Here is a 22235-nt window from a genome sequence, read left to right as displayed (position 1 = left end):
CTGTATTATGTGTTTGTGTAGTATTAAGTATTTGTTTTCTGCTCCGTAGACTGTATTTATTTCATGCTTGTATTATTCTTATTCTTATTCTTTTAAAAAACGTTTTGCAAAATCACCTAGCTCATAGTTTCTTCGCAAGCCTGCAAGTTATTAAGAAACTCTGAACACCGTTGAAAAAACGGTTTAGAAATAATGCCAAAACGAGACAAGCGCACAGTCTCCGGGCAGCAGAACACACCCACGTGCGCGCACGTACACGTCGCGTGGGTTTCAACGGCGTCGGCGCCCTTTGCCTACAGGAAGGCCTTGGCCGTCCAACCAACCAACCAATCAATCAATCCGGGCATGGTCCACCCCACCTCTGCTCAGGTGTTCTCCCTGCGGCCTCCAGGGGCTGCTGCTCCCTTGGCTGCTCCGCTCTCGTCCGCTGGGGAGCGACGGGGCGCCGCCTCCCTCTCCGCGCGGCACCGGCTCCTTGCGCGCCTCTCAGGTGTGCGACGGCTCCGCAGCAGCGGCGGAGAAAGCGAAAGCCCGCCAGGCGGCAGAGAAGGAGGCGCTGGGCAGAAGCTGAGCGCTCGCCGAAGAAGCAGAGGGCGGACCGGCCGCCCGGGGAGTGCGCGCGGCTGCGCGGCATGGCGGGGGAAAGCTTCGTGCGCTTCTTCCGAAACAGCCTGCGCCGGAGGTCGTCCAGGAGAGGTGAGCAGAGCCGCAGCGGCGCCCCTGCCCGGGCTTCCCCACCCGGCGACCCCTGTCCGTCCGCCCGTCAGCCTGGCTCCAGTTCCGCGTCTCCTCGGCGCCTGCCTCCCGCGAGCGTCTTTCGGAGGCAACAGGTCTCCCCGGTGGCAGAAAGCAAAGCGCGCGCCCGACCCCCCGGTATCTGCGCGCGCGCCCCCGGCGTGGGGTGGGTGGGGGTCCATTGCAGTTGCCAGCGTGAACTTCGCCGCCAAAGCTTCCAGGAAGAGGCCGAGCGAGCCCCGCCCCGGGTGGCAGCCCAGCCAGCGCCGTTCCCGGACGCCTGGAGAATCCCGGGCTTGCTCTCCAGGAGTCGGAAAGTCCCCACGCGTGCTTAGCTCGGGGAGGGAGAGAGAAAGCGCCGTTTAAGTATATGCTGTGTGAGGAAATGGGTGTAACTACCGTGGGCATTTCGGGAATGACCCCGGGAAAGAGTGGCAATCCCAAGGAAGGGCGATCACTTGTTGGAGTGCTTTTTTAAAAAAAGACAGCACGGAAACGTGCAGCTCCCTGAACGACGCTTTGCAGTGTGTTTTCTTTAAAGTCGTCGCTGCTGCTTTCAAGTGTGCGTAGGATTGCAGCCTCAGACAGGCTTTCACAGTCAAGGGGTGTAGACACAGTTACGTAAAATGGGCTAGTTGCTTCTTATTCCCCTGATGCTCATAATGGGATATTAAAATATGAGCGGGTGGTATTTATTTTTTAATAGCACTATCATACATGCTTGTGAGGACAGGAATCTAATTATATTTATAACTGGGAGCACCAGAGCAGATGGCTTTTGTTGTTCTGGGTTAATTAAAGCAGAGAACAAAAGTGCAGCCTGCCAAGTTAACATTGCAAATGATTTTTAAAGGTAGCCTTTTTAGAATATATACTTCTGGAGGAAGTATTAACTCTTAACTCTTAATGCAGATTTGTGGTTGTAATACAGAATACTGATACAGTAGAGGCTCTCTAAGCTCTGGTAAGGAGGGATGAATGGATCTGTTATTTTTGGTTTCCCAATCTTAAATTCTCTGCCAATTAGCATTTTTTAAACAAAATAAATAAATAAATAAATAAATGACCAGCATTTTGATTAAATTTCTCTTAATACACACATTTTTGCAAAGCACTTTCCTCTAATATAATGCTTTGGGGATTTGCTATTTTCACAAATGCATGCATTTTTATGCACACTTTTACCCTAGACTGATGAGATAAACATTTGAGTTACAGAATAAAGAAGGAAGTCAAAAACCACAAGGCCACAACTTTTGCTAAAGTTTATTGTGTGGCTGCAAGTTGGCAACTGTCGTTGATTTTTCCAGTTGTTGCATCCATTTTACAATTACACTGTCAGTACTCCAGTTTCATACTTGTAGTGGTTCTCAGAGGCCTGCCACTGACATTTACTTGGCTGGTAAACATTTTTGTGCAACAAGAGGAACAGAAACATACCTTTCCCGCCATCACACAAAAGATGTTTCATATGAAAATGTGGTTCATGGGAACAGACTTCCAGTAAGGGAAGAAAAGGGGGAGAGATTGCATCTTGCCACCCTATGTTCAGTGCAGCTGCCAGATTTATGCAAAGAGGACAGAACATAAAGAGTCTGGCTGGATCCGGCCCAAGGCTCATCTAGCCCAACATCATGTTCTCCAAATGGCCAGCCAGGTGCCTGTGGGAAGCCTGCAGAAGCATTCTGCCCACCCACACCTGGTGTTCAGCAACATTAACACCTCCCTGCCATGGAGGCAGTGGCTCATAGCCATTGATAGCCTTACCCTTCATGAATTTGCCTAAGCCTCTTTTAAATCCAGTCAAGTTGGTGGCCATTACTTCCTCCTGCAGGAGCAAGTTCCATAGTTTAAAAACAGGCAAGTCCCAATTTACGTTCCAAGGCACCACACATTTAAGTGAAATCACATATATTGGAAACACCATTGAAAAATGTCTGGAAACCTTTGGCTGAACCAATAGTCTTGGATTCCCAACCCCCTTCAGGTCAGCCAGCACATAGCCAATGGGATGATGGGTGCTGTAATGAAACAAGACCCGGAACAACACAGATTCCCCACGACTTGTTTAGGGTTCATTTTGACATATTTGGCCGGAGAAGAATATCTTCTGGATTGGAGCCAACGGAGTTCTACTTTTACTATTAAAAGTAATGGAAATAAAGTTGGGCGTATTAAGCGCAGTGGATCGGCTCAGAGTAGACGAGCACCGGCTACAACCCCTATGTCTCCTTGAAGGAAAAAGATGATCACGGCCACATAAAAGATCACAGCTACAAACCTTTTGCATCTCTTTAAAGAGGAATAAAATGTCCGTCTTCCAAATTCAGCAACATACTATGTGCAGAGCTCTATGAAAGCCTTAATGCATGTTTGCAAACACTTGCAATCATACAGGTACACTCACCGACAAGTCCATATTGGCGGACAACTTGCCACCATGTCATGTATGAAACTTATCTCATTCCTGTCCAGACACACCAACCTAGTGTAGCTGGGGGCAAGGGGACTTAACTGCGACTCAATTTTATGCTCTCTTGTGGTCATGAAGACTTCTTCCCAATCTGCCCCAAGATTTCAAATGCTGTGTGTTAGGCTTATTTCTATAGGGACAAGGTACCGACTTGTCTAAATATCAGCTTGGAAACCAGCTTGGTAAACTTTCCCCGGCAGTTATGCTGGAAGAACAGTAACTCCATTCAGCAGCTGTTCCTTCTGCATACCCGCATACACCCCATGCTTGATAATAGGCACTCATCACCTCATTATCTGCAGGAGTCACCTGCCTAAGGCAAACACGGAAAGGGTTCTCCTTACATACCTTCTGCTTAGAGATCTTCACCTTTGCTCCCCCAACTGCCGAATGCACCAATTGGAGCAAGCTGCTTTGCATCTCATGCCGTCATAAATGGAGACTAATCCCTAATCCAGCCCTAACCATAGGCACTATGAAAATTGGGTGTGTTTTTTTACCTGCAAATTGGTTCCGTTTATCTTGGCCTCTTGGTGCAGATCTTTCCATTCCAGGAAAGAGAACCATTCCATTATTAGAAAACTGTGTATAAATAAAACACTTCTGAGGTTGTTTTGCAAAGGTATGGTGAGCCCCAGTTGGTGGCTGTCAAATTCATGTAACTCTCAAGTGAAGTGTTTTAGCACGATGTGTAACTTGGCCCTAAACCAGCCGGGATGTTGATGGGGCTGGTGTAGCAAGAAGCACCAGAAGCCCTCTGTTTGTATCAAACACCCCCCCCCCAAAAAAACACTTTCTGTGGAAAAGCCCAATGAATCTATATTGGAAAGCAGCCAAACGTTTCCCACATGTTTGGTGTTTCAGGAACTGCAGAGACAAGAAAGCCTTGCAAGCTTACCAAGGGAGGGTGGAGAGAGAACATTTCCTTTGTTGCAGTCTATTGCTCACAGAAGCAAATGTGAGGGAAATGGCACAGTGGTGAAGCAGAAGGTTTGAGTTGCACCTGGTGGCACCGTGAGCGTAGGCACCCAGGACGCCTCAGCAGAACAGGAAGGAGGGCCTCAAAAAGCAGCAGGGCAGGCTTATTACAAATGGAAGCAAGCAAAGCAGTATACATTATAAAACCGTCAAGTCTAGAACATAAAATCATCCCCTAATTGCGCTACTGATGGCCCCCAACATAGAAGCGTAATAATTTGGATTTTTTTTTTTAATCAGTAAAAGGTTCCCCAAAGGGGAATGTGTGTGACATTCAACAGTAAAGGTACAGTTCAGGCAGGTCTTAAGAAGTAGGAATAAAACTTAGAATCATAGAGTTGGAAGAGACCACAAGGGCCATCCAGTCCAGCCCCCTCAAAGCAACTTTTAGGGTGCAATATACATGCGGGGGGGGGACACCACAGAAATTTGCGATTGATGGATTTACCCTGGTCTAAATGGTGCAGCTGAACCAGGTTGAACAAAAAGGCTCCCACAATAAATGAAACAGATATAAACAATAAAAAACAACAATGAAATAGTAATAATAGAGATTAATGATATACAGTACATTAATCCTGGGAATGCAACAGAATTAGAATCTGGTAACTGAGGGCACCAAAATCTTTTAAGTGCTTAGGGCTTCTGAAGGTCTTAATCCAGCCTGTCTTTGAGCCAATTTCTTGTTCTCATAGGAGAATCCTGTCTCCACAGTTTAATACTAAGACATGGGTGGCGCTGTAGCAAGACGTGGGTGGCGCTGTGGGTTAAACCACAGAGCCTAGGGCTTGCCGATCAGAAGGTCGGCGGTTCGAATCCCCGTGACGGGGTGAGCTCCCGTTGTTCGGTCCCAGCTCCTGCCAACCTAGCAGTTCGAAAGTACGCAGTGCAAGTAGATAACTAGGTACCGCTTCGGCGGGAAGGTAAACGGCGTTTCCGTGCACTGCTCTGGTTCGCCAGAAGCGGCTTAGTCATGCTGGCCACATGACCCAGACGCTGTACGCCGGCTCCCTCAGCCAGTAAAGCCAGATGAGCACCGCAACCCCGGAGTCGGTCACGACTGGACCTAATGGTCAGGGGTCCCTTTACCTTTACCTTTAGTGGTCTCAGCGGGTAATTGCAACAAGCACAATTCCCCAGTGTGGAACAAAGGCCCGATTTGTTTTCTTCCTGTGCAAACAGCCACCTATAAGTTTCTTGAACTTGCTGCTAATTAGGCAGGTGGGGAAAATCCTGCTGCTGCTGCAGCAGCAGCCAAAATCAGATTCTGAAATTAACCAAAACCCATCCCTAGCTGCAGAATTGTTGCCAAACCTGTTGTAACAAATGGCACAGGCTTTCTGTTTGCCCTGTTTCCTTTCTGGGTGCATTCAAGTGAATTTACTTCCTGGGTGGTGTTAATTCTTTATTCCTCCACCCAATTGTGATTTTTTTTCTTTTTGGGGGCTTGGACTCAAGCCATCTAAACTTTCCTGCTGCAATCAAAGAAAGAAAGACTCCTGTGCAGCAACCAAACACCTGTGCAGAGAAAGCTGTAAAACCTCAAGATCCGGTAGCATTGAAAACAATTGTGCAAGTCACCTGACTTGAGCGCTTTGTGGCAACCCTGGGACATTCCACGTCCTGTAACCGTTTCTGAGGAAAGAAGCAGGTCCTGTTGTAAGACTGAATTTGAGATTTCTTTGGTTCAAGCTACAGCTTGTTGCATGAATTTACCAAGCAATGGGAAGTTATGGGCTCTTCTCCAAAGTACAGAAAGAGTCTTCTAGTGTGGGCTTTTTTCCCCATTTCAGAAAACATAAGGTTATTCACAAGGCAGGTAAGTATGCATTTGATGGATCAGTGAGCATTGCTTAATAAGCGAACTAAGGGAAGGATCCAGACATAGCAAAGCTTGTGGGAGATTTGCAGCTTGAGCATAAAGTCTAATGAAATACCATGGGGCTTAATCAGTAACTAGTCTTAGAACTGTAGCCTTATTCTCATATTTATGCTGGATCATACCCCATTCTGTTTGTTCAAAGGTTAGCATTTTTGTGGCTGTTTGCATAATCTTATTCCGCTGAATTTGGCTCCTGATCCTGGTAGCATTCTGGGATGTGTTGATCATACTTTTTTCCCCATAGGCATCTCTGGCATAGTGAACATTTTTATTTTTCCATTGATATTCCACCTTTTCTCCAAGAAGCTCAGTGCTTCTCCCCCTCCTCATTTTATCCTGGCTCGGCCATATAACTCGCTGGGTGACCTTGGTCAAGTCACTGTGTTTTAACCTAGTTTACCTCACAGGGGTTGTTTTGAGGGAAGATACATAAACAAATACAGTTGTACACGCATAGAGCCCCTTTTCTCATGGGTGCCAAAGACGTGGATCATGGGGGGTGTTGACCAATGGCACTGTGGGTACAGTCAGTAGCCTCAGAGGGGTCTGGATCATTAGGGTGAGTGGAGCCAGGTAGCTCCTGCCCCTGGCCTGCTTTCTTACGGTGCTGGCCGAAGACATTTTGGCACCTGAGGTGAACCACAAAATGGCACACACAGACACATACACCGGCCAAGAAAAACGGGTGTGTGAAGATCTAGAGTGGTCCCTCAACTTACGAAGTTAATCCGTTCTGAACGGACCTTCGTAAGTCAAAAAAATCATAAGTACAGTGGTACCTCTACTTACTAATTTAATGTGTTCCAAACGCACATTTGTAAGTTGAAAAAATTTGTAAGTCGAATCCCATAGGAATGCATTGGGAGAAAAAATTTGTAAGTCGAAGCAACCCTATCTAAAAATTCGTAAGTAGAAAAAATCCTATCTAAACCACATCCAAGATGGCGGACGGAGCTCCGTTCGTAAGTAGAAACATTCGTAAGTAGAGTTATTCGTAAGTAGAGGTACCACTGTAGAAGCCAATGGAGGGGAAAATAAAAAAAAAAACCCGGAAGTCGAAAAAATCCTATCTAAACCGCATCCAAAATGGCAGGCGGAACTCTCTTCGTAACTCGAAACCTTCGGAAGTCGAGTTACTCGTAAGTCGAGGTACCACTGTACATCCAAAACCAGGGGGAAACAAAGTTATACATTAAGAGGAAGGGTGGGAGGAGACCAGCAGGCAGGAGGAGACCAGCCACAAGGCTGCTGAGGAGGTGGCAGTTCCCACTTCCACCGACAGCAGCAGTGGATGATACATTCCTTGGAGGCCGGATCTGCTGCCCCTATGCATCCTGCTGCCCAAGGTGGTTGCCTCACCTTCCATCGTGGGTGAGCCGGCCCTACTTCTTACTTACACCAGTCAGGAGGTAGCTCTGCCTGTCATTGGCTGCGGTTCCAGCTACTGCTGGCCTCCCCACCTTCCTCCCCACCAGTTCTAGTGAGCATCAGCCACCACTGATAGCCATGGCCCAGTTTCCACCAGTGAACACCCCAGAAGATACATTCTAAAGCAATTGAACACAAATTCACTGTCGCCTGAGGCATCTGTTTTCAGGGCAGTGACTGTGCGCCCAGACCACTTTCCTTGTGCACAGGCCATCATCTGTTTGGTTTTTCAGAAATGGTTATGTATCCCTCAAATCCTTCTGTAAGGCCTAATTCTTGGTTTTGTGTCACTGTCATCTTGTGCAGCGGATGACTCCCGGGATGCACACCCTACTGAAAGCAAGCCGGATATCGGCGAGAGGCCAGGAGAAAGAAGCAGCTTCCCCAGCTCTGCAGGGCACTTGTTCTTTGAATATTTGGTTGTGGTCTCGCTCAAAAAGAATGCTAAAGGAGATTATGAGCCCAAGATTACCTACCAGTTTCCAAAGGTAAGATACCCACCGTGATTCTTTTGCCAGATGACAAAACTTGAGCGCATTAGTGAGGAATGCTCCTCAGATATTATACCTAGGAGGGATGAATGCTAGAAGCAAAGCAGTGTCATGATGGCAGGTTCTGCTTCAGCCTTCCCTAACCTGGTGTTCTCTGTATGTTTTGGACTACAGCTCCCATCAGTCTCAGTGACCATGGCCAAAGGTCAAGTATGAGGGGAGCTATAAATCTTAGCAAACATCTGCAAGGCACCAGGCTGCTGTACTCCAACTTCTGTGTTGTTTTGAGATGAGCCTCTGCCCATGCAAGTGTATGTGTGTATCATTTCAGAAGCTGAAATGAAAACACACAAGTTGGAGCAAAATAAAAAAATCCTTCAGTAGCACCTTAAAGACCAACTAAGTTTTTATTTTGGTATGAGCTTTCGTTGGTCTTTAAGGTGCTTCTGAGGGATTTTTTATTATTTTGCTTCGACTCAGACCAACACGGCTACCTACCTGTAAACACAAGTTGGAGTACAGTATGATTTTTTAAAAAACCAAAACCAAAACCCAGATTGCTTCAAAACGGGGTAACTGGAATGTTGGACCACTTTTGCTGTTGCAATTCATGGTGGCAGGCCCAAGCATTCCCTGAAAATGAAGGTGGGAGGGGGTGCTGGGGGAAAAAAATGCTGATTTGGATCCTACATCTTTTAGATTCTCTTTGCGTGCCTTCCTTTTGCTTGCATTGCAAAACTGTCTGTAAAACTGATTTATCTTTAGAAATGCAGAAAATCCTGCTAACAAAAACCAGTGCCTGCAGCATCTTTCTCATTGTTTTGCTTCGTGGTGTATCTTCTCTCTATCCATTGGCGTTGTGCCAAGGAAAGTGCTCCCTTGGCAATTGTGAAAGTAGGAGGGATACTGCTGATGGAGCAAGGAAGGACATCAAGCCCAGCGTGTCAAGAAGGCATGAGAAAGAATATCAACATAAGTGGTCTCTGTGGCTGTGGAATATAATCATACACCATCTGCAGGGAAGCCAACTTTGTTGCAGGCTACATATAACTTGGACGTGGGTGGCGCTGTGGTCTAAACCACTGAGCCTAAGGGCTCGCCGATCAGCAGGTCGGCGGTTCGAATCCCTGCGACGGGGTGAGCTCCTGTTGCTCGGTCCCTGCTCCTGCCAACCAAGCAGTTCAAAAGCACGTCAAAGTGCTAGTAGATAAATAGGTACTGCTCCAGCGGGAAGGTAAACAGCGTTTCTGTGCCGTTTTGCCAGAAGTAGCTTAGTCATGCTGGCCATATGACCCGGAAACTGTCTTATAATATAATAATAATGTATTATTTATACCCCAGCTCCCTCGGCCAGTAAAGTGAGATGAGCCCCGCAACCCCAGAGTCGTCCGCGACTGGACCTAACAGTCAGGGGTCCCTTTACCTTTACCTTACATATATCTTACATATCTTTTAGACCAGGCATCCCGAAACTGCGGCCCTCCAGATGTTTTGGCCTACAACTCCCATGATCCCTAGCTAAGAGGACCAGTGGTTAGGGATGATGGGAATTGTAGTCCAAAACATCTGGAGGGCCAAAGTTTGGGGATGCCTGTTTTAGACCTAGCTCTGACTAGGGCCTGTGTCTGGGCTGTGCCACTTCAGACCGCAGGAGTTGGAGCTCAAATGAGTGAATGCTCCTCCTTACAAAAAAAAAAAAATCCCTCCATGTAGCAAAGTTGAATGTCGGGAAGAAGAGTTCTAGATTAGTATCTGAAGAAATTTACTTACTATTATTGTGGAGGCACATTCTGTCTTGTAAGCCCTTACCTGCAGCCTGCAATGGCATCGATCAGACATGGACTTACTCCCTAAGTCACTAAGCTAGGACAGAAATGACGTCGCCTAGGCCTACCTTCCCCAGCTGGTGCCTCCAGATGCTTTGGTTTACAATGCACATCAGCTTCAGCCAGCAAGGACATTGGGAGAGGCTGGTCTAGGCAGGTATGGGAGCAGTGAAAAGAGCACACAGCAAATGCCCCAAGTGTGTTGACACTTCTGTACTAATCTCTGGTTTAAAATCATAACCTAGAAGAAGAGGGGGTGGGGTGGGGGGACATCTTTAGCTCAGGGGCCACATTCCCTTGAGGCAAAAGCAGGCAGAGCAATGGATGTGACTCTTAACTTTGTGCTGTATGTTACATTTCATCCATGTACGTGTCAGAGGTTTCTGCTCACACACTTCATGCATCTTTCCATGCTCCTTCCAGGCATGCAAGAGGCATGTCACAGTTCAAGGGACACATTGCAACCAGGCAACGGGGAGTATGTGGCCTGTGGGAGGGAGGCTGAGCCCTGAGGGCCAAACATAGGTCTACTGGCCTCTGGCCTGAGGTTGCTCACCCCTTTCTGTAAGCTTAAGCATCTCACTGAAATAATTTCCAATTCATATGTGTGGAGTTGGTTTTTTATGTATTTAAGGAGGTGGCTTGTGTATTCTTTTCCTGACTTTATCTAGCACTGCTGGGCCCAGGATTCAGTGGCACATTATATCTCAATGAAGTACCCTGACTGCTAGAGAAATGCAGGGGTCTTCCACAGAATCCCATGCTGTCTTGGATCTAGTGTTGCGTTTTACTAAAGTAGTTCTGCCTGATTGAAAAAGTTCACGTGAGGCTGAAATGGGGTGGCCAGTCTTTGCAAAGTGAGCACAGAAAGAGGCTTGTTACTCTTCTTGTTGTACAAGATGCAACAGCTGTCCCGAAAGTCTGTGCCTCAGCGTTTCTTTTAAAAGCAGAATAAAACCATCTTCCTTTGTGGCTTCGCTTCATGCAGCATGATTTCACACTGCAACGCTTTCATTTTATCTGGGCATACCTTCTCACCACTCGGTCTGCATGGAGAGGAAAAGTACAGAATTGCGCCAGACTCAAAAGTTATTTCATGCATGTGTGCTGCAGGCTGTGTAGTGACCCCATCCACTGTTCAGTGTAGTATGTGAATTTAATATGTGACCGGCTTTAGGCCCAGGTTGACCTTTATGCAGACAGCTGTGCAGGTGCCCTTAAGCCCCACGCTCAAGTACTGCCTTGCTCAAGAGACTTTCAGTGAGATCACCAAACATCACTTGCAAACTAGACCTCTCTTCATCTTGCTAGCCAGCAACTGTTTTCCTCTGCAAAGTACTATCTGCTGCTAGGTTCCTGCCATCTCAGACACAGAAACATATTCAGTATGTATTTGCCATGTGTCTTCTTTTTCCAGGACACATCCTCTTTTACAGGGGTAAACTTTATGTCCGGGTGGATTTTTTTAAGTTTGCCAAAATGTCTCTGGCTATGCTTTCTGGATGAAACCTAGACATAACTGGTGGCTGAAGATTTGCTTTTCTCTTCTCTTCTCCTGCCCCCCCCCCCCCGCCCAGCAATTTATCACAGTTTCTATAGCCTACATATAGTAGGGGTATTTTGCTCTTCAAAATATGGCAGCCCTAGTATGGCTATGTAAAGCTGTCTTGTGCTTGTCAGATCATTGAGCTGCTATTGTCTTCTTTGACTGACAGTGGCTTTCCTGGGACCCCAGCAGAGATCTTTCCCTTCTTTTGCAATCTGACCACTTGGCAGGAGGAAGCCTGTTTTCCTAGAGTACGATAGGATATTTAGTTAAGGGCCTCCACCTCAGTCAACCTCTAGATAGCTAACCCTTACCAGTTTTTGCCTTATTGCACCCCAGAGTCAGATGGTCTGATCTTTAAATGCTTGTCACAAAATGAGAGTTAGGGGTCAGAGAGGGGGGTGATCCCAGCATGCCATACTGGCCTTGCCAGCTTCTCAGTCCAGTATGTGAACCAAAGAACAGGCTGCCATGAGCTGCCATGTTAACTGCAACGTGCTTTGTATTTTTTCTCTTATAAATCCTTACCGTGGTAATCCTAGTTTTGGCAGTGTACTACTGTACTTACAAATACAAAAACAATGATCCACACATAAGGACTGAGGACTTTCTTTCAAAGTCCTTTCTTATGGCTACATATGATCTTCGGTCTTATAGAATCTGTCAGAACTGACCTCGGAAGCAGATCAGATCTTCTGTGTGGACTCTTGGACCCCATAGCAATTGAGTCAGTGTGGTGTAGTTGTTCAAGTGTCGGACTAGGGCCTGGATGACCAAGGTTCACTTGCCCATGAAACTCACAGGGTGACCTTGAGCCAATCGCTGCCTCTCAGCCTAACCCACCACACATGTTTGGGGAATTATATGAGGAAGGGCGACCTGTGCATGCCACCTTGAGTTCCTTGGAGAAAAAGGTGGAATGAAAATGCAATGTAAAAATAAATAAAACAAGCCAGGAACTTCATATTTTGACAGAAATCTCCTCAGTATCAATGGAATGCAACTTCTTTCATCTCCTTTTCTGCTTTTTTCTCATTACAGCGTGAGAACTTGATGAGGGGACAGCGTGAAGAAGAGGAAAGGTTGTTGCAGGCCATTCCCCTTTTCTGCTTTCCTGATGGCAATGAATGGGCACCGCTCACAGAGTTTAACAGGTAAGCGTCATGTGACTTGTGAGCCAGCAAGGGACTAGCACTGTATTGTCCTCCAAAGGGATTAGGAAAGCAAAATAGACACCAAGGGGCGAAGACCTAGTGCTGCATACACATGATATACGTTTAAACCACATTTAAAGCATGTGGCCTCTCCCAAAGAGTACTGGGAACTGTAGTTTATCCTCATGGAACTACAGTTCTCAGCCACCCTTAACAAGCTAGTTTCCACGATACAGCTTTAACTGTATGGTGTGTACCTCAAATTGTATGTTTGTGAGCAGAACCTTCTTTTTGAAATTCTGTAAAACCAACTGCTCATAATCGGTGGAGCTATATAATGATGCTTTATAATCCTGGTTCTAGTTTAGCCAGCATCTGTTGAGTGCAGTGTTTTGGTTTGGTTTTTGCAAAGGGATGAAGTTAAACTGTCATTGTAATCTCTCTCTGCAGATTGTGATAATTGATTATTTTTGCACAATCTCATACCATTCTCTCTGATGACTTTTCAGTGTGATAAAAATCTTAGGGTTTCCCCTGCCTCTGAAATGCACTGGCCACACATAACAAATGTAAAAGTTTAGTTCTGAGCACCTGCTCATTTCCCCCCTTCTACACAGCTTCTGCATCTGACTGCCCTAGTTTTGAGTAAGCCTTTGTTATCTTTCACTTCCCTTCACAGGAAGAGGTAGTAAGGCTTGCCTGTTGCAGCGCAGTGTGCTAAGGGAAGCTGGTAACACCCGTAATGTGCCTCGAAAATGTGACCTTTGTATGTTACCCAGTTTGCGTTTATAACTTAATGATCTTCAGGGAAATACTGCTTTGCTGGTTTCATTCTTGTAGTTAACAGGTTCATTGGAATCACTTGTCATAAAAAACAACACCCCTGCTTTCCATGCCACTGCTCAGCTTATGTTCGGAAGAGTGAGGCTGCAGTGCAAAATCGTAGTTTATGCTTGCAAGGAACGGTTCAGATGATCTGTTTGCTCCCAAAAACGTTGCTGACCAAAGAATACACTCTTGTCTTCTGCTGAGTGGTGTGAATGGGTCCCAAGGCACTTCCTGGGGGCTGGGGGTGTTTTCCACCTGTTTGGACCAGTCATAGAAACTCTCTGACACATGGTTCGTAAGGTTCCTGAGTTATTACCTGAAGACTGTATTTGCTGAGCCCTGAAACATTCAGAGATCAACTGTGCAATATTAATCTTGTCTGCTCGGAAGTAAGCCCTATTGAATTCAGTAGGGTTTACTCACAGCTAAATCAGGTGAGGATTGCAGCCTGCTTCCCAAATCTTCATTTAGGTACCTGATTTATTCTGCTTTCGCCCCATACAATACTTAGCAGACTGGCAATACTCTTAAGTCTTTTATTCTTTTTTTACAGTGAAACCTTTTCTTTTGTTCTCACCAATGTTGATGGAAGTAGAAAGATTGGCTACTGCAGGCGACTGTTGGTGAATATTTCTTTTATTATTATTTTTTCAAATGTTCCTTTTAGTTTGTTGTTTAGGCCCTGGGTGGAAGTGGGGCTGGCTAATCCAAGCAGCTCTCGCAGTTTTTGCAGTCAGGCCCAACCCCACGCTGAGTCTGCACTATGGCAGAATAGACATAGTTTTTCATATGGACCAATAGTTTTAAGAGTTACAAAAGAAGGAAGTTGCTAATACATGTTTGAATCCAGTGCCTTAGCCCCAGTCCTTACTGAAGTGCCAAATCTGTGCCTGGGTGTTACCACTTTAAACTGCAGGTGGGACTCACTCCCCTCTCTGTGCACAAAACACACGGATCACGCTAATCTTGGTCAGTACAGGAAACCTGATCCAGTGTTGCCCTGTTGCATATTTTGGACCTAATACGTGCAGACTGGATCCAAGGTGGCCATGAATCGCGATCTGCACTTGTTAAGGAGGTCTCAATGTTGAAGTTGCAGTACCCTAGTACTGTTCTTTAAGGAGTCCCCAATGCCAGGCCCAAGACAATCTCACTGCTCACTCAGGGAGGGAGGTGGTCATGACAACAGCAGGATCCCTGTTCTGTGCCAGTTGCCCAATACCAAGTGTTTATAGTCAAATGGACTGTATCTTGGACTGGGCATCTGGCAAAGAGGAAAGGATCCCTAGGCACTACAGCAACAATCCCATCTTCCCACCCAATGACCATAAGTTGCTCTTGCACAAAATAACTGGCTTGAATTGACTGGGACTAAAAAGGTTTTGCAAGGTCTGGATAATGCATACCAGCCGGTCAGCTTATTCATCCTTGATCGTATCATGAGCGATGCACTACCTTGTACTTCTTTCTAAAGATGTGATTTAGGCCCGCAGATTGGATTTAGTCCCAAATTCACTATCAGAAAACAAGGTTGATAAATTCAGCGAGTGGAGCTCCCCAGATAGAATACGATGGACAAATGCATTAGTTTAGCTGTAATGGAATTTTTGTTTCTGAAGCCTAGCAGTGCAGGCAAGGGCAGAGAGTGTGATGGAAATTCTTGACTCTGCAGCAGGGTGTTGGATGAAGGAACTGGGGCCTCTCCAGGGCATGAGAACTTGTCAAGTCCTTGTCAGCACTGGGCTATTGCAGGATTTGGCAGGGATTCTATGAAAACCACCAGATTCTTCCCCAAAATGTACAGAGCTTTAATGAAAGAGCCTTGTCAGGTATAAAAAGAGAACTTACACATTAGAGGAGAAAGGCAGAATGAAGGTCATGTGTGAGGAATGAAAACTGTATTAATTTCAAATGATAAAAACAACCCAAATTAGTAGTAATAATAGTGATGGCAGTAGGAGAGTGGGCTAGACTGCCAAAGGACTGGGTTGCTTCTCCATCACAGACATCACCATCACCATCATCATCATTATTATTATTATTAAAATTTGTATACTGCCCTTCATCCAAAGATCCCAGGGCAATTCATAACCTTCTTTTTGTATGAGCAGACCTTTGCAAAATATGTGCCCTTATCCAAGCATAGTGTTACAACTTTTATAAAATGCATCATGGGACAATTGTCTGCTGCTGCAGAGTGTCTAAGCTGCCCCTTGCCCTTACCACAGTTCCACATTTAAAAGCTGATAAGGCTGTTCCTTTGTGGAGGTGGAAAAGAAGATTCCCCTCCCCCTCGTGTGCAAGCAGAACTTTCCATATGAGTAAAAACACGCACTGTTTTTTTTAAAAAATTACATTTACAAATAAATAATAATGGTAAAGAGTCTCATGGGGTCCCAGCCCTGGTGAACACTTACGTAAAATCCATGCTTAGAATGGAACATTTGTTATGTCCCTACCATTATGTAGGGCAGCCTTCCCCAACCTATTTGGCCGGGGCTGATGGGAGTTGTAGTCCAAAACACATTGAGAACACCTGACTGGCAAAGGCTGCTCTGAGCTATGTCAATGGTGCCTTTAGCTTTAAAAATCTGTGACTGTATATGCAGCCCTTGTGTTGGAGCAGGCATAGGCAACCTTGGTTCTCCAGATGGTTTGGAACTACAACTCCCATGATCCCTAGCTAACAGGGGCAGTGGTCAGGGATCATGGGAGTTGTAGTTCCAAAACATCTGGAGAGCCAAGGTTGCATATGCCTGTGTTGGAGAGTGGCTGGGGCAACCCAGCCAGATGGGTGGATAATAATAATAATAATAATAATAATAATAATAATAATAATAATAATAATACTCAGATCACCTCTCCCAAAGAAAATAGGAAAAGCGAAAAGCAAGAATCCACAGCCAAATTTAGTTCCTGATTGTGGCTAAGAGTTTTGAGAGAGGAGGAAAAGAGCCTTCTTTTTGAGTGAGTGACTTGGATCCACTCCATTTCTGCAAAAATCAAAAAATGACCAGCCAGAGATCTGCACTGTATGTTACAAAAGACACTTGGATCATAGTCAAGGCCCTTTGCCTCTGGAGACATCTAGGCTTACATTCCAAGGCAATCTGATGCAAATTCTGGGGCAATTTCTCAGATAAATGAAACAACAACTGATCTTTTTTTTAAAAAAAAATGTGTGTGTGTTTGTATCAATCACAGCACAGTTGCCCTTGAGTTGCTTTATGTTTATTATGTTTGTTCCTTCAAGGGAACAGTGGGAGGGGAGGGGGGCTTTGTTGTGCAAAGAGTTGGACAAACACACACTGGGATCAAAATATAAATAATTAGCTTGAGGGATATACAGCCTGAACAGACAAGGCAGGCATAGAGAGGTGGATGCAGAGAGGACCAGCAGAGACTGCTGGTTCAGGCAGCTACGTATTTCTGACCAGGAGTGTACGAGGTGAGGTGTCTAAAGCATTTGCTTATTTTTTAAAATACATACACAAGGTTGGATTTTCCCTTAGCAGCAGATAAGGTAAGAGCAGAGAAAGAGAGAGAAAATGGGAGGAGAAACATTCCTGATGCCAGAATCACTGCCAGTGTAGGGGGGGGGGGGGTGAGATTGGGGCTCTGTGAGCGTGACGACCGAGTTCTGGATTGGCTCCATCAGGGCATGGCATACATGCCCATTCCAGGTTGGCAGTTGAATTTTCCTCCATCAGGGCTCTTGTTACTGCAGCTGGCACTCCCACAGTCCCGATCTCACTGCTGCCTGTCCTCCCCCCCCCACCATCCAGTTAAATGGCGCCAGTTCAAGAGTGCACCTAGAATCATAGAATCATAGAGTTGGAAGAGACCACAAGGGCCATCCAGTCCAACCCCCTGCCAAGCAGGAAACACCATCAAAGCATTCCTGACAGATGGCTGTCAAGCCTCCGCTTAAAGACCTCCAAAGAAGGAGACTCCACCACACTCCTTGGCAGCAAGTTCCACTGTCGAACAGCTCTTACCGTCAGGAAGTTCTTCCTAATGTTTAGGTGGAAATCTTCTTTCTTGTAGCTTGAATCCTTTGCTCCGTGTCCGCTTCTCTGGAGCAGCAGAAAACAACCTTTCACCCTCTTCTATATGACATCCTTTTATATATTTGAACATGGCTATCATATCACCCCTTAACCTTCTCTTCTACAGGCTAAACATACCCAGTTCCCTAAGCTGTTCCTCATAAGGCATCGCTTCCAGGCCTTTGACCATTTTGGTTGCCTCCACGGCACTGGCTGCTCTTGTTTGCAACAGTGACCATTTCTGGAGCACTCCCTACATAAGTTGGAGGGAAAGCTTGGCAGTGTGGTGGGGATTTTCGCATTGGCTCAATCTGGAGCATGCCAGTGATGTGGGGAGGCCAGAGGCAAATGTAGATGGAGCATGGCCACAACTACTCTCCCACTCCCCCTCCCAATCCTCCCTTCCTGTTTCCCCACTTCCTACCCCCATGAAATCAGAACAAAGTCTGCACGTGACCCCCAGTGTCACAGTTTCTCTATTCCTGCTGAAGATAAAAGTAGGAAAGGAAACCAGAGCCTTCATTACTGGTTCTTTAACTCAGATGATAACAAAGGGACAGGCTTTTGAAAGATGTGAGACTCCAAGTCCCAGAGGGCGGGGGTGGGAAGCAATGAACCCTCAAGTAAGGGCTGCTGTGAATAAGGCCAGAAAAGGCCTCTTGACCACTCTTTGTACAGATGAAATGGGAGTCTTCACAGCTACCTCCACCCACTGTTCAGCCTTAGACTGAACAACCATCATTCATTGCGATGTGTTCCTTTTTCAACACAAGGGAGTGCCTGTTGTCTCTTTCTGTTCCGCAGGGACAGTTGTTTTTTGTCCTCATTTCACTTTCACGTAAACTTTGTGACCTCTCTTTGAGGAAGCCTATTTTGTGCACTTCGTTAAATATGAGGTGGTGAACTGGAATATTCATATCTTAAATTAACTGTTAGACATTCTGCACTGCCTTTCTTCCTTTGCCTTTCAGTTTATTTTGAATATTCTTAATATCCACCTGTAAATGGGAGATGTTTACGAGATAGGAGCTTTCTCTTTGCTTGTTTCTAGTTAGCCGAAAACAACACAATCTACTAGTTTAATTCCCCTACAAACTGGTTCATAGCAGTCTGATTCAGAAGTGGGTTTGTATGTTCTCAGAAGCTTACATGTTGGCTTTCTGTTCGCTAGCGTAACCAATGCCTTTGTTTGGGTTGTTTGCTCTTTTGACAAGATATGCAACATTCAAAGCTTACAGTCAGATTTCATTGTGCTTAGAGGTACAATGAAAACTGACTGCAAACTGTGGATGTTGTAGATCAGGGCTGGACCAATACATTTTGCTGCCTGAGGCACACTACAAGTCAGCATGGCACACATGCCCATTCCAGGATGGGCAGTTGAATCTTCCTTCAACACGGATGGCAGGTCATCTTCCTTCACTGCACCTGAGGACTGCAAATTAGCTTAGGGCAGTGATGGGCAACCTTTTGAGCTTGGTGTGTCAAAATTCGCCAAAAAACCGAGCATAACTCGGGTGGTGTGTCACTTCGAGGGAAAAACCATAATTTTGCAATATTTATAGTTTAAATAACAAAAATGTATAATTGTAATATATAACTGTATTTAATAAACCAAAAACTAATTATTTAACCAAACCAAACCAAAAAACCCTTATTTATCACAAAGTGCCCAGAGTTGTTGAGCTTTTTGGGGAGAGCTGCTGACCAAAGCTTTGGAGCTTTTTTGGGGGGGGACGCAAAAGTTGCTTTGCTTTTTGGGGGGGTATGCCACAAAGCTGCTGCGTTTTTTTGGGGGGGGGAAGAGAGCAGAAATAAATGACGAATAATACCTTCGCTGGAACTAACACGCAGCACTGACATAGTCTGCCAAAGCGCCAAAAAAAAAAGCACAGAAAGGGTTAAAAAGGGCCAAATAAAAACAGCACAGAAAGGGTTAAAAAACGAACCTGTTGCACCCAATCAGAAACCTCCACTGACTCAGCAAATTGAAAAACAGACCAATCATTGAACACAATCTCTGGCTACCAGGAACAACAACAACAACAAAAGGATCCAAGGAGGAGCGGAAGAACAAATGGGGGGGGAACAACAACAATAACAGTGCGTCGTGCATGCCGGCAGTGAGGGCTCTGTGTGTCATGTCTGACACGCGTGTCATAGGTTCGTCATCACTGGCTTAGGGGATGCAGGTCAGGCCACATGGCACACACAGCTCTCACCTTGCCACTGCTCTAAGCCCTGAGGCAGTTTCCTTCCTCTGTCTAATGACAAGACCAGCCCTGTATTCTATACTGTTCTAAAGATGTTCTGGTTAACGTATGAAGCAGGCTATGTACTTTCATTTCTGCATGTCAAACAGTTCCAGTTATTTGTTAATAATACCATTTTTGTGCACGTGGAATCTAGGCTCAGTTTAAAACCAATTGATTTATTAAGTGTGATTGGAAGCTGAAATGGAAAATAATCACAGATTGGGAATCAGTATTTGTCATGATAATGTCCGACGTTCAGATTATCTTGTACATTTTTAAGAAGTAATTTACTGAATGAACGGATGTGTTTGTGCCCTGCCTCTTAGGATACAGACCCACACCAAGGGGATTGCAACACACACACACACACAGCTAATCAATACATCTCATATAAACAATAAATTTTAAAATCATGGAACACCCTGCAACCCCTCTCTTAATGAACCAAATGTGGCTGTTTCGTTTGCTATGGCTGAAGAACCCATTGTTGCCTAATTGAAGGTTGGTGATCTGGTTCAAATCCTTCCCCCAGAGGATCTCAGTTGGAAAGATGAACTCTAGTCCTGGGTAGTTCTGTTGTTTAGAGCACTGTGCTGATAATGCCAAGGTTGCAGGTTCGATCCCCATATGGGACAGCTGCATATTCTTGCATTGCAGGGGGTTGGACTAGATGATCCTCAGGGTCCCTTCCAACTGAACAATTCCGTGATTCTTGGGCAAGATGCTAGCTGTGTCTCTGTTCCTGCATCCGTACAGTGAGGTTGAAGCTCGAGGCAGAAGTACCTCCTGTCACTTCTTGTGACACAAATACGTGGCTCCTCGGAAACCTGGTTTTCTCGCTTGGCATGCACCCACACCATAACACTTTGTGAGGACAAATGAGAAAGTGTTGTGTGCGCAAGAATTTCTGCATAATAATTACAGGGCACAACTTTCCAGCTGATAAAGCTTTGATGTTAGGCAGGGGAGTGGGGAGGAGAGAGAAACACGTACACATCTTTCAGGGCAAATATTTCAATTGCTGCTTAGTTGAAAAGTCAACAGGAAGACTGAAGGCCCTGACTTTGATGTGTTTTTGTTTTATTTCATATGTTAACAGAACTAGTAGTCATCCCATAATTCCTCCATCAACCCATGGAGACCTGTGGAGAGACTCTTTAAGTTAATCTACAGGACTCCACAGTGAACACTATTGCAGCAGATATGCTGTGGTTCTGTTTCATGTTGACGTCTGCTATTTGTATGTTCAGAAAACCACTCAATAGAAATATTTGCAAAGAAAAATCCCAAACAGCTGAAGGGACAGTTGCCCGGGGGGGGGGGGGGGAGAGATACTTCAAATGTAGTGGGGATTCAGAAGAAGGGGGTGGCAGTTGGATGTGTGACCATAAAGAAGGAATTGTCTTGAGGCCAAACAGGGCATGACATCAGGGTGGGGTCACCGACAAACCCCTACAACTGGGTGTGTGGTTCTTTAAAACATACCATAGAAGGGAGCTGAGCTTCTGCTTCCTTGCTGCTTTTCTAAAAAGCCATCCCCCACCCTCCCAGTGGTATTCTGTGTCCACATATAACTCCCCCCTTCCACACACACAGGGAGAAAAGTGGCTGAAGAGGGGCTTTAGGAGAGGTGTGTAGGTGAGGGAGATGCTTTACTCCAGGCATCCCCAAACTGCGGTCCTCCAGATGTTTTGGCCTACAACTCCCATGATCCCTAGCTAACAGGACCAGTGGTTGGGGAAGATGGGAATTGTAGTCCAAAACATCTGGAGGGCTGAAGTTTGGGGATGCCTGCTTTACTCCGACCACCAGCCCATGCTGCCCTTTAAATCTGTGTATTCACATTCCGTAAGGCTCTTGTATGACTCACTTTGAGTTACGCCATCATTGCTCCTACCTGCGTTCTGAGGAAACTCCAGACTCAGAACCAGGGCATGTGCCCAGGGAAGCTGTCCTTGTGCCTGTTTCAGTGCTTTTGTGTGAAAATGAAAGTTCAGGAAGCAGTGTCGCCCCTGCCTCTCCAGCCCCAAAAAGTTGTGCAGTGCCCTGGACTTGCATGCTGATTTCTCTTGACTTGTCATGTGGACTACCAGGAAACCTGCCATGGTTGTGTCCAGGTGCTATGTCCACCTACATGCAGTGGCAGTTTGCTCTCACTTGGCAGCACAAGTCCTATGCACGTGTTACTCTGAAGTTAATTAACTTAATGCAACTTGCTCCCCAATAGGTGGGTTTGGGGCTGCAGCCTCAGCATGTCAGAGCTCCAAAAGGAAACCCCCCACAGATGCCTTCTGCCCAGTCAATATTCATCCATGCAGAGCTGTTTATACTTGGTCCTTCCACAGCCTAGGTTGTTTTTTTTATGGTGTCAAAGAGCTTAACCATCTGTTCACTGTCCGGTTTATTTCACATCTACTAAATTCTCATGTCTCAGGCAGTGGGGTAAGGGGGGGAGGAAATCACTTGAGGCTCATTTTGTGTCATGAGGATGCTTCATGGAAATGTACACTGTGACTTAATCAGGACTCGGCTAAATTTAGAAATAAACTGTTCAGTTAGCTTATAAAGAAAACCAGGAGATTCCCCCTCT

The 22235-nt window shown here is 45.7% G+C and overlaps 1 protein-coding gene across 2 annotated transcripts in view; it reads left to right on the top strand.

Moving 5' to 3' along the window:
- The first annotated feature begins 417 nt into the window (after window positions 1-417).
- Window positions 418-22235, top strand: part of DENND2D (DENN domain containing 2D) — a 38287-nt gene continuing 16469 nt past the window's right edge. The window contains exons 1-4 of one of the 2 annotated variants that reach the window (XM_035122720.2): window positions 418-696; window positions 7803-7984; window positions 12401-12513; window positions 13895-13964. In XM_035122720.2, the coding sequence (XP_034978611.1) occupies window positions 633-696; window positions 7803-7984; window positions 12401-12513; window positions 13895-13964 (429 nt within the window). In that variant the 5' untranslated portion in view covers window positions 418-632. Of the gene's footprint in view, window positions 697-873; window positions 6006-7802; window positions 7985-12400; window positions 12514-13894; window positions 13965-22235 lie in introns of those variants that run through there. The other variant, XM_060277198.1, reaches the window with a different exon arrangement.

Source organism: Zootoca vivipara, chromosome 7 (genome assembly GCF_963506605.1).
Source record: "Zootoca vivipara chromosome 7, rZooViv1.1, whole genome shotgun sequence".
Taxonomy (NCBI): Eukaryota; Metazoa; Chordata; class Lepidosauria; order Squamata; family Lacertidae; genus Zootoca; species Zootoca vivipara.
The sequence above is the reverse complement of the archived record's forward strand: the minus strand, read 5'-3'. Positions and strand labels throughout refer to the sequence as shown.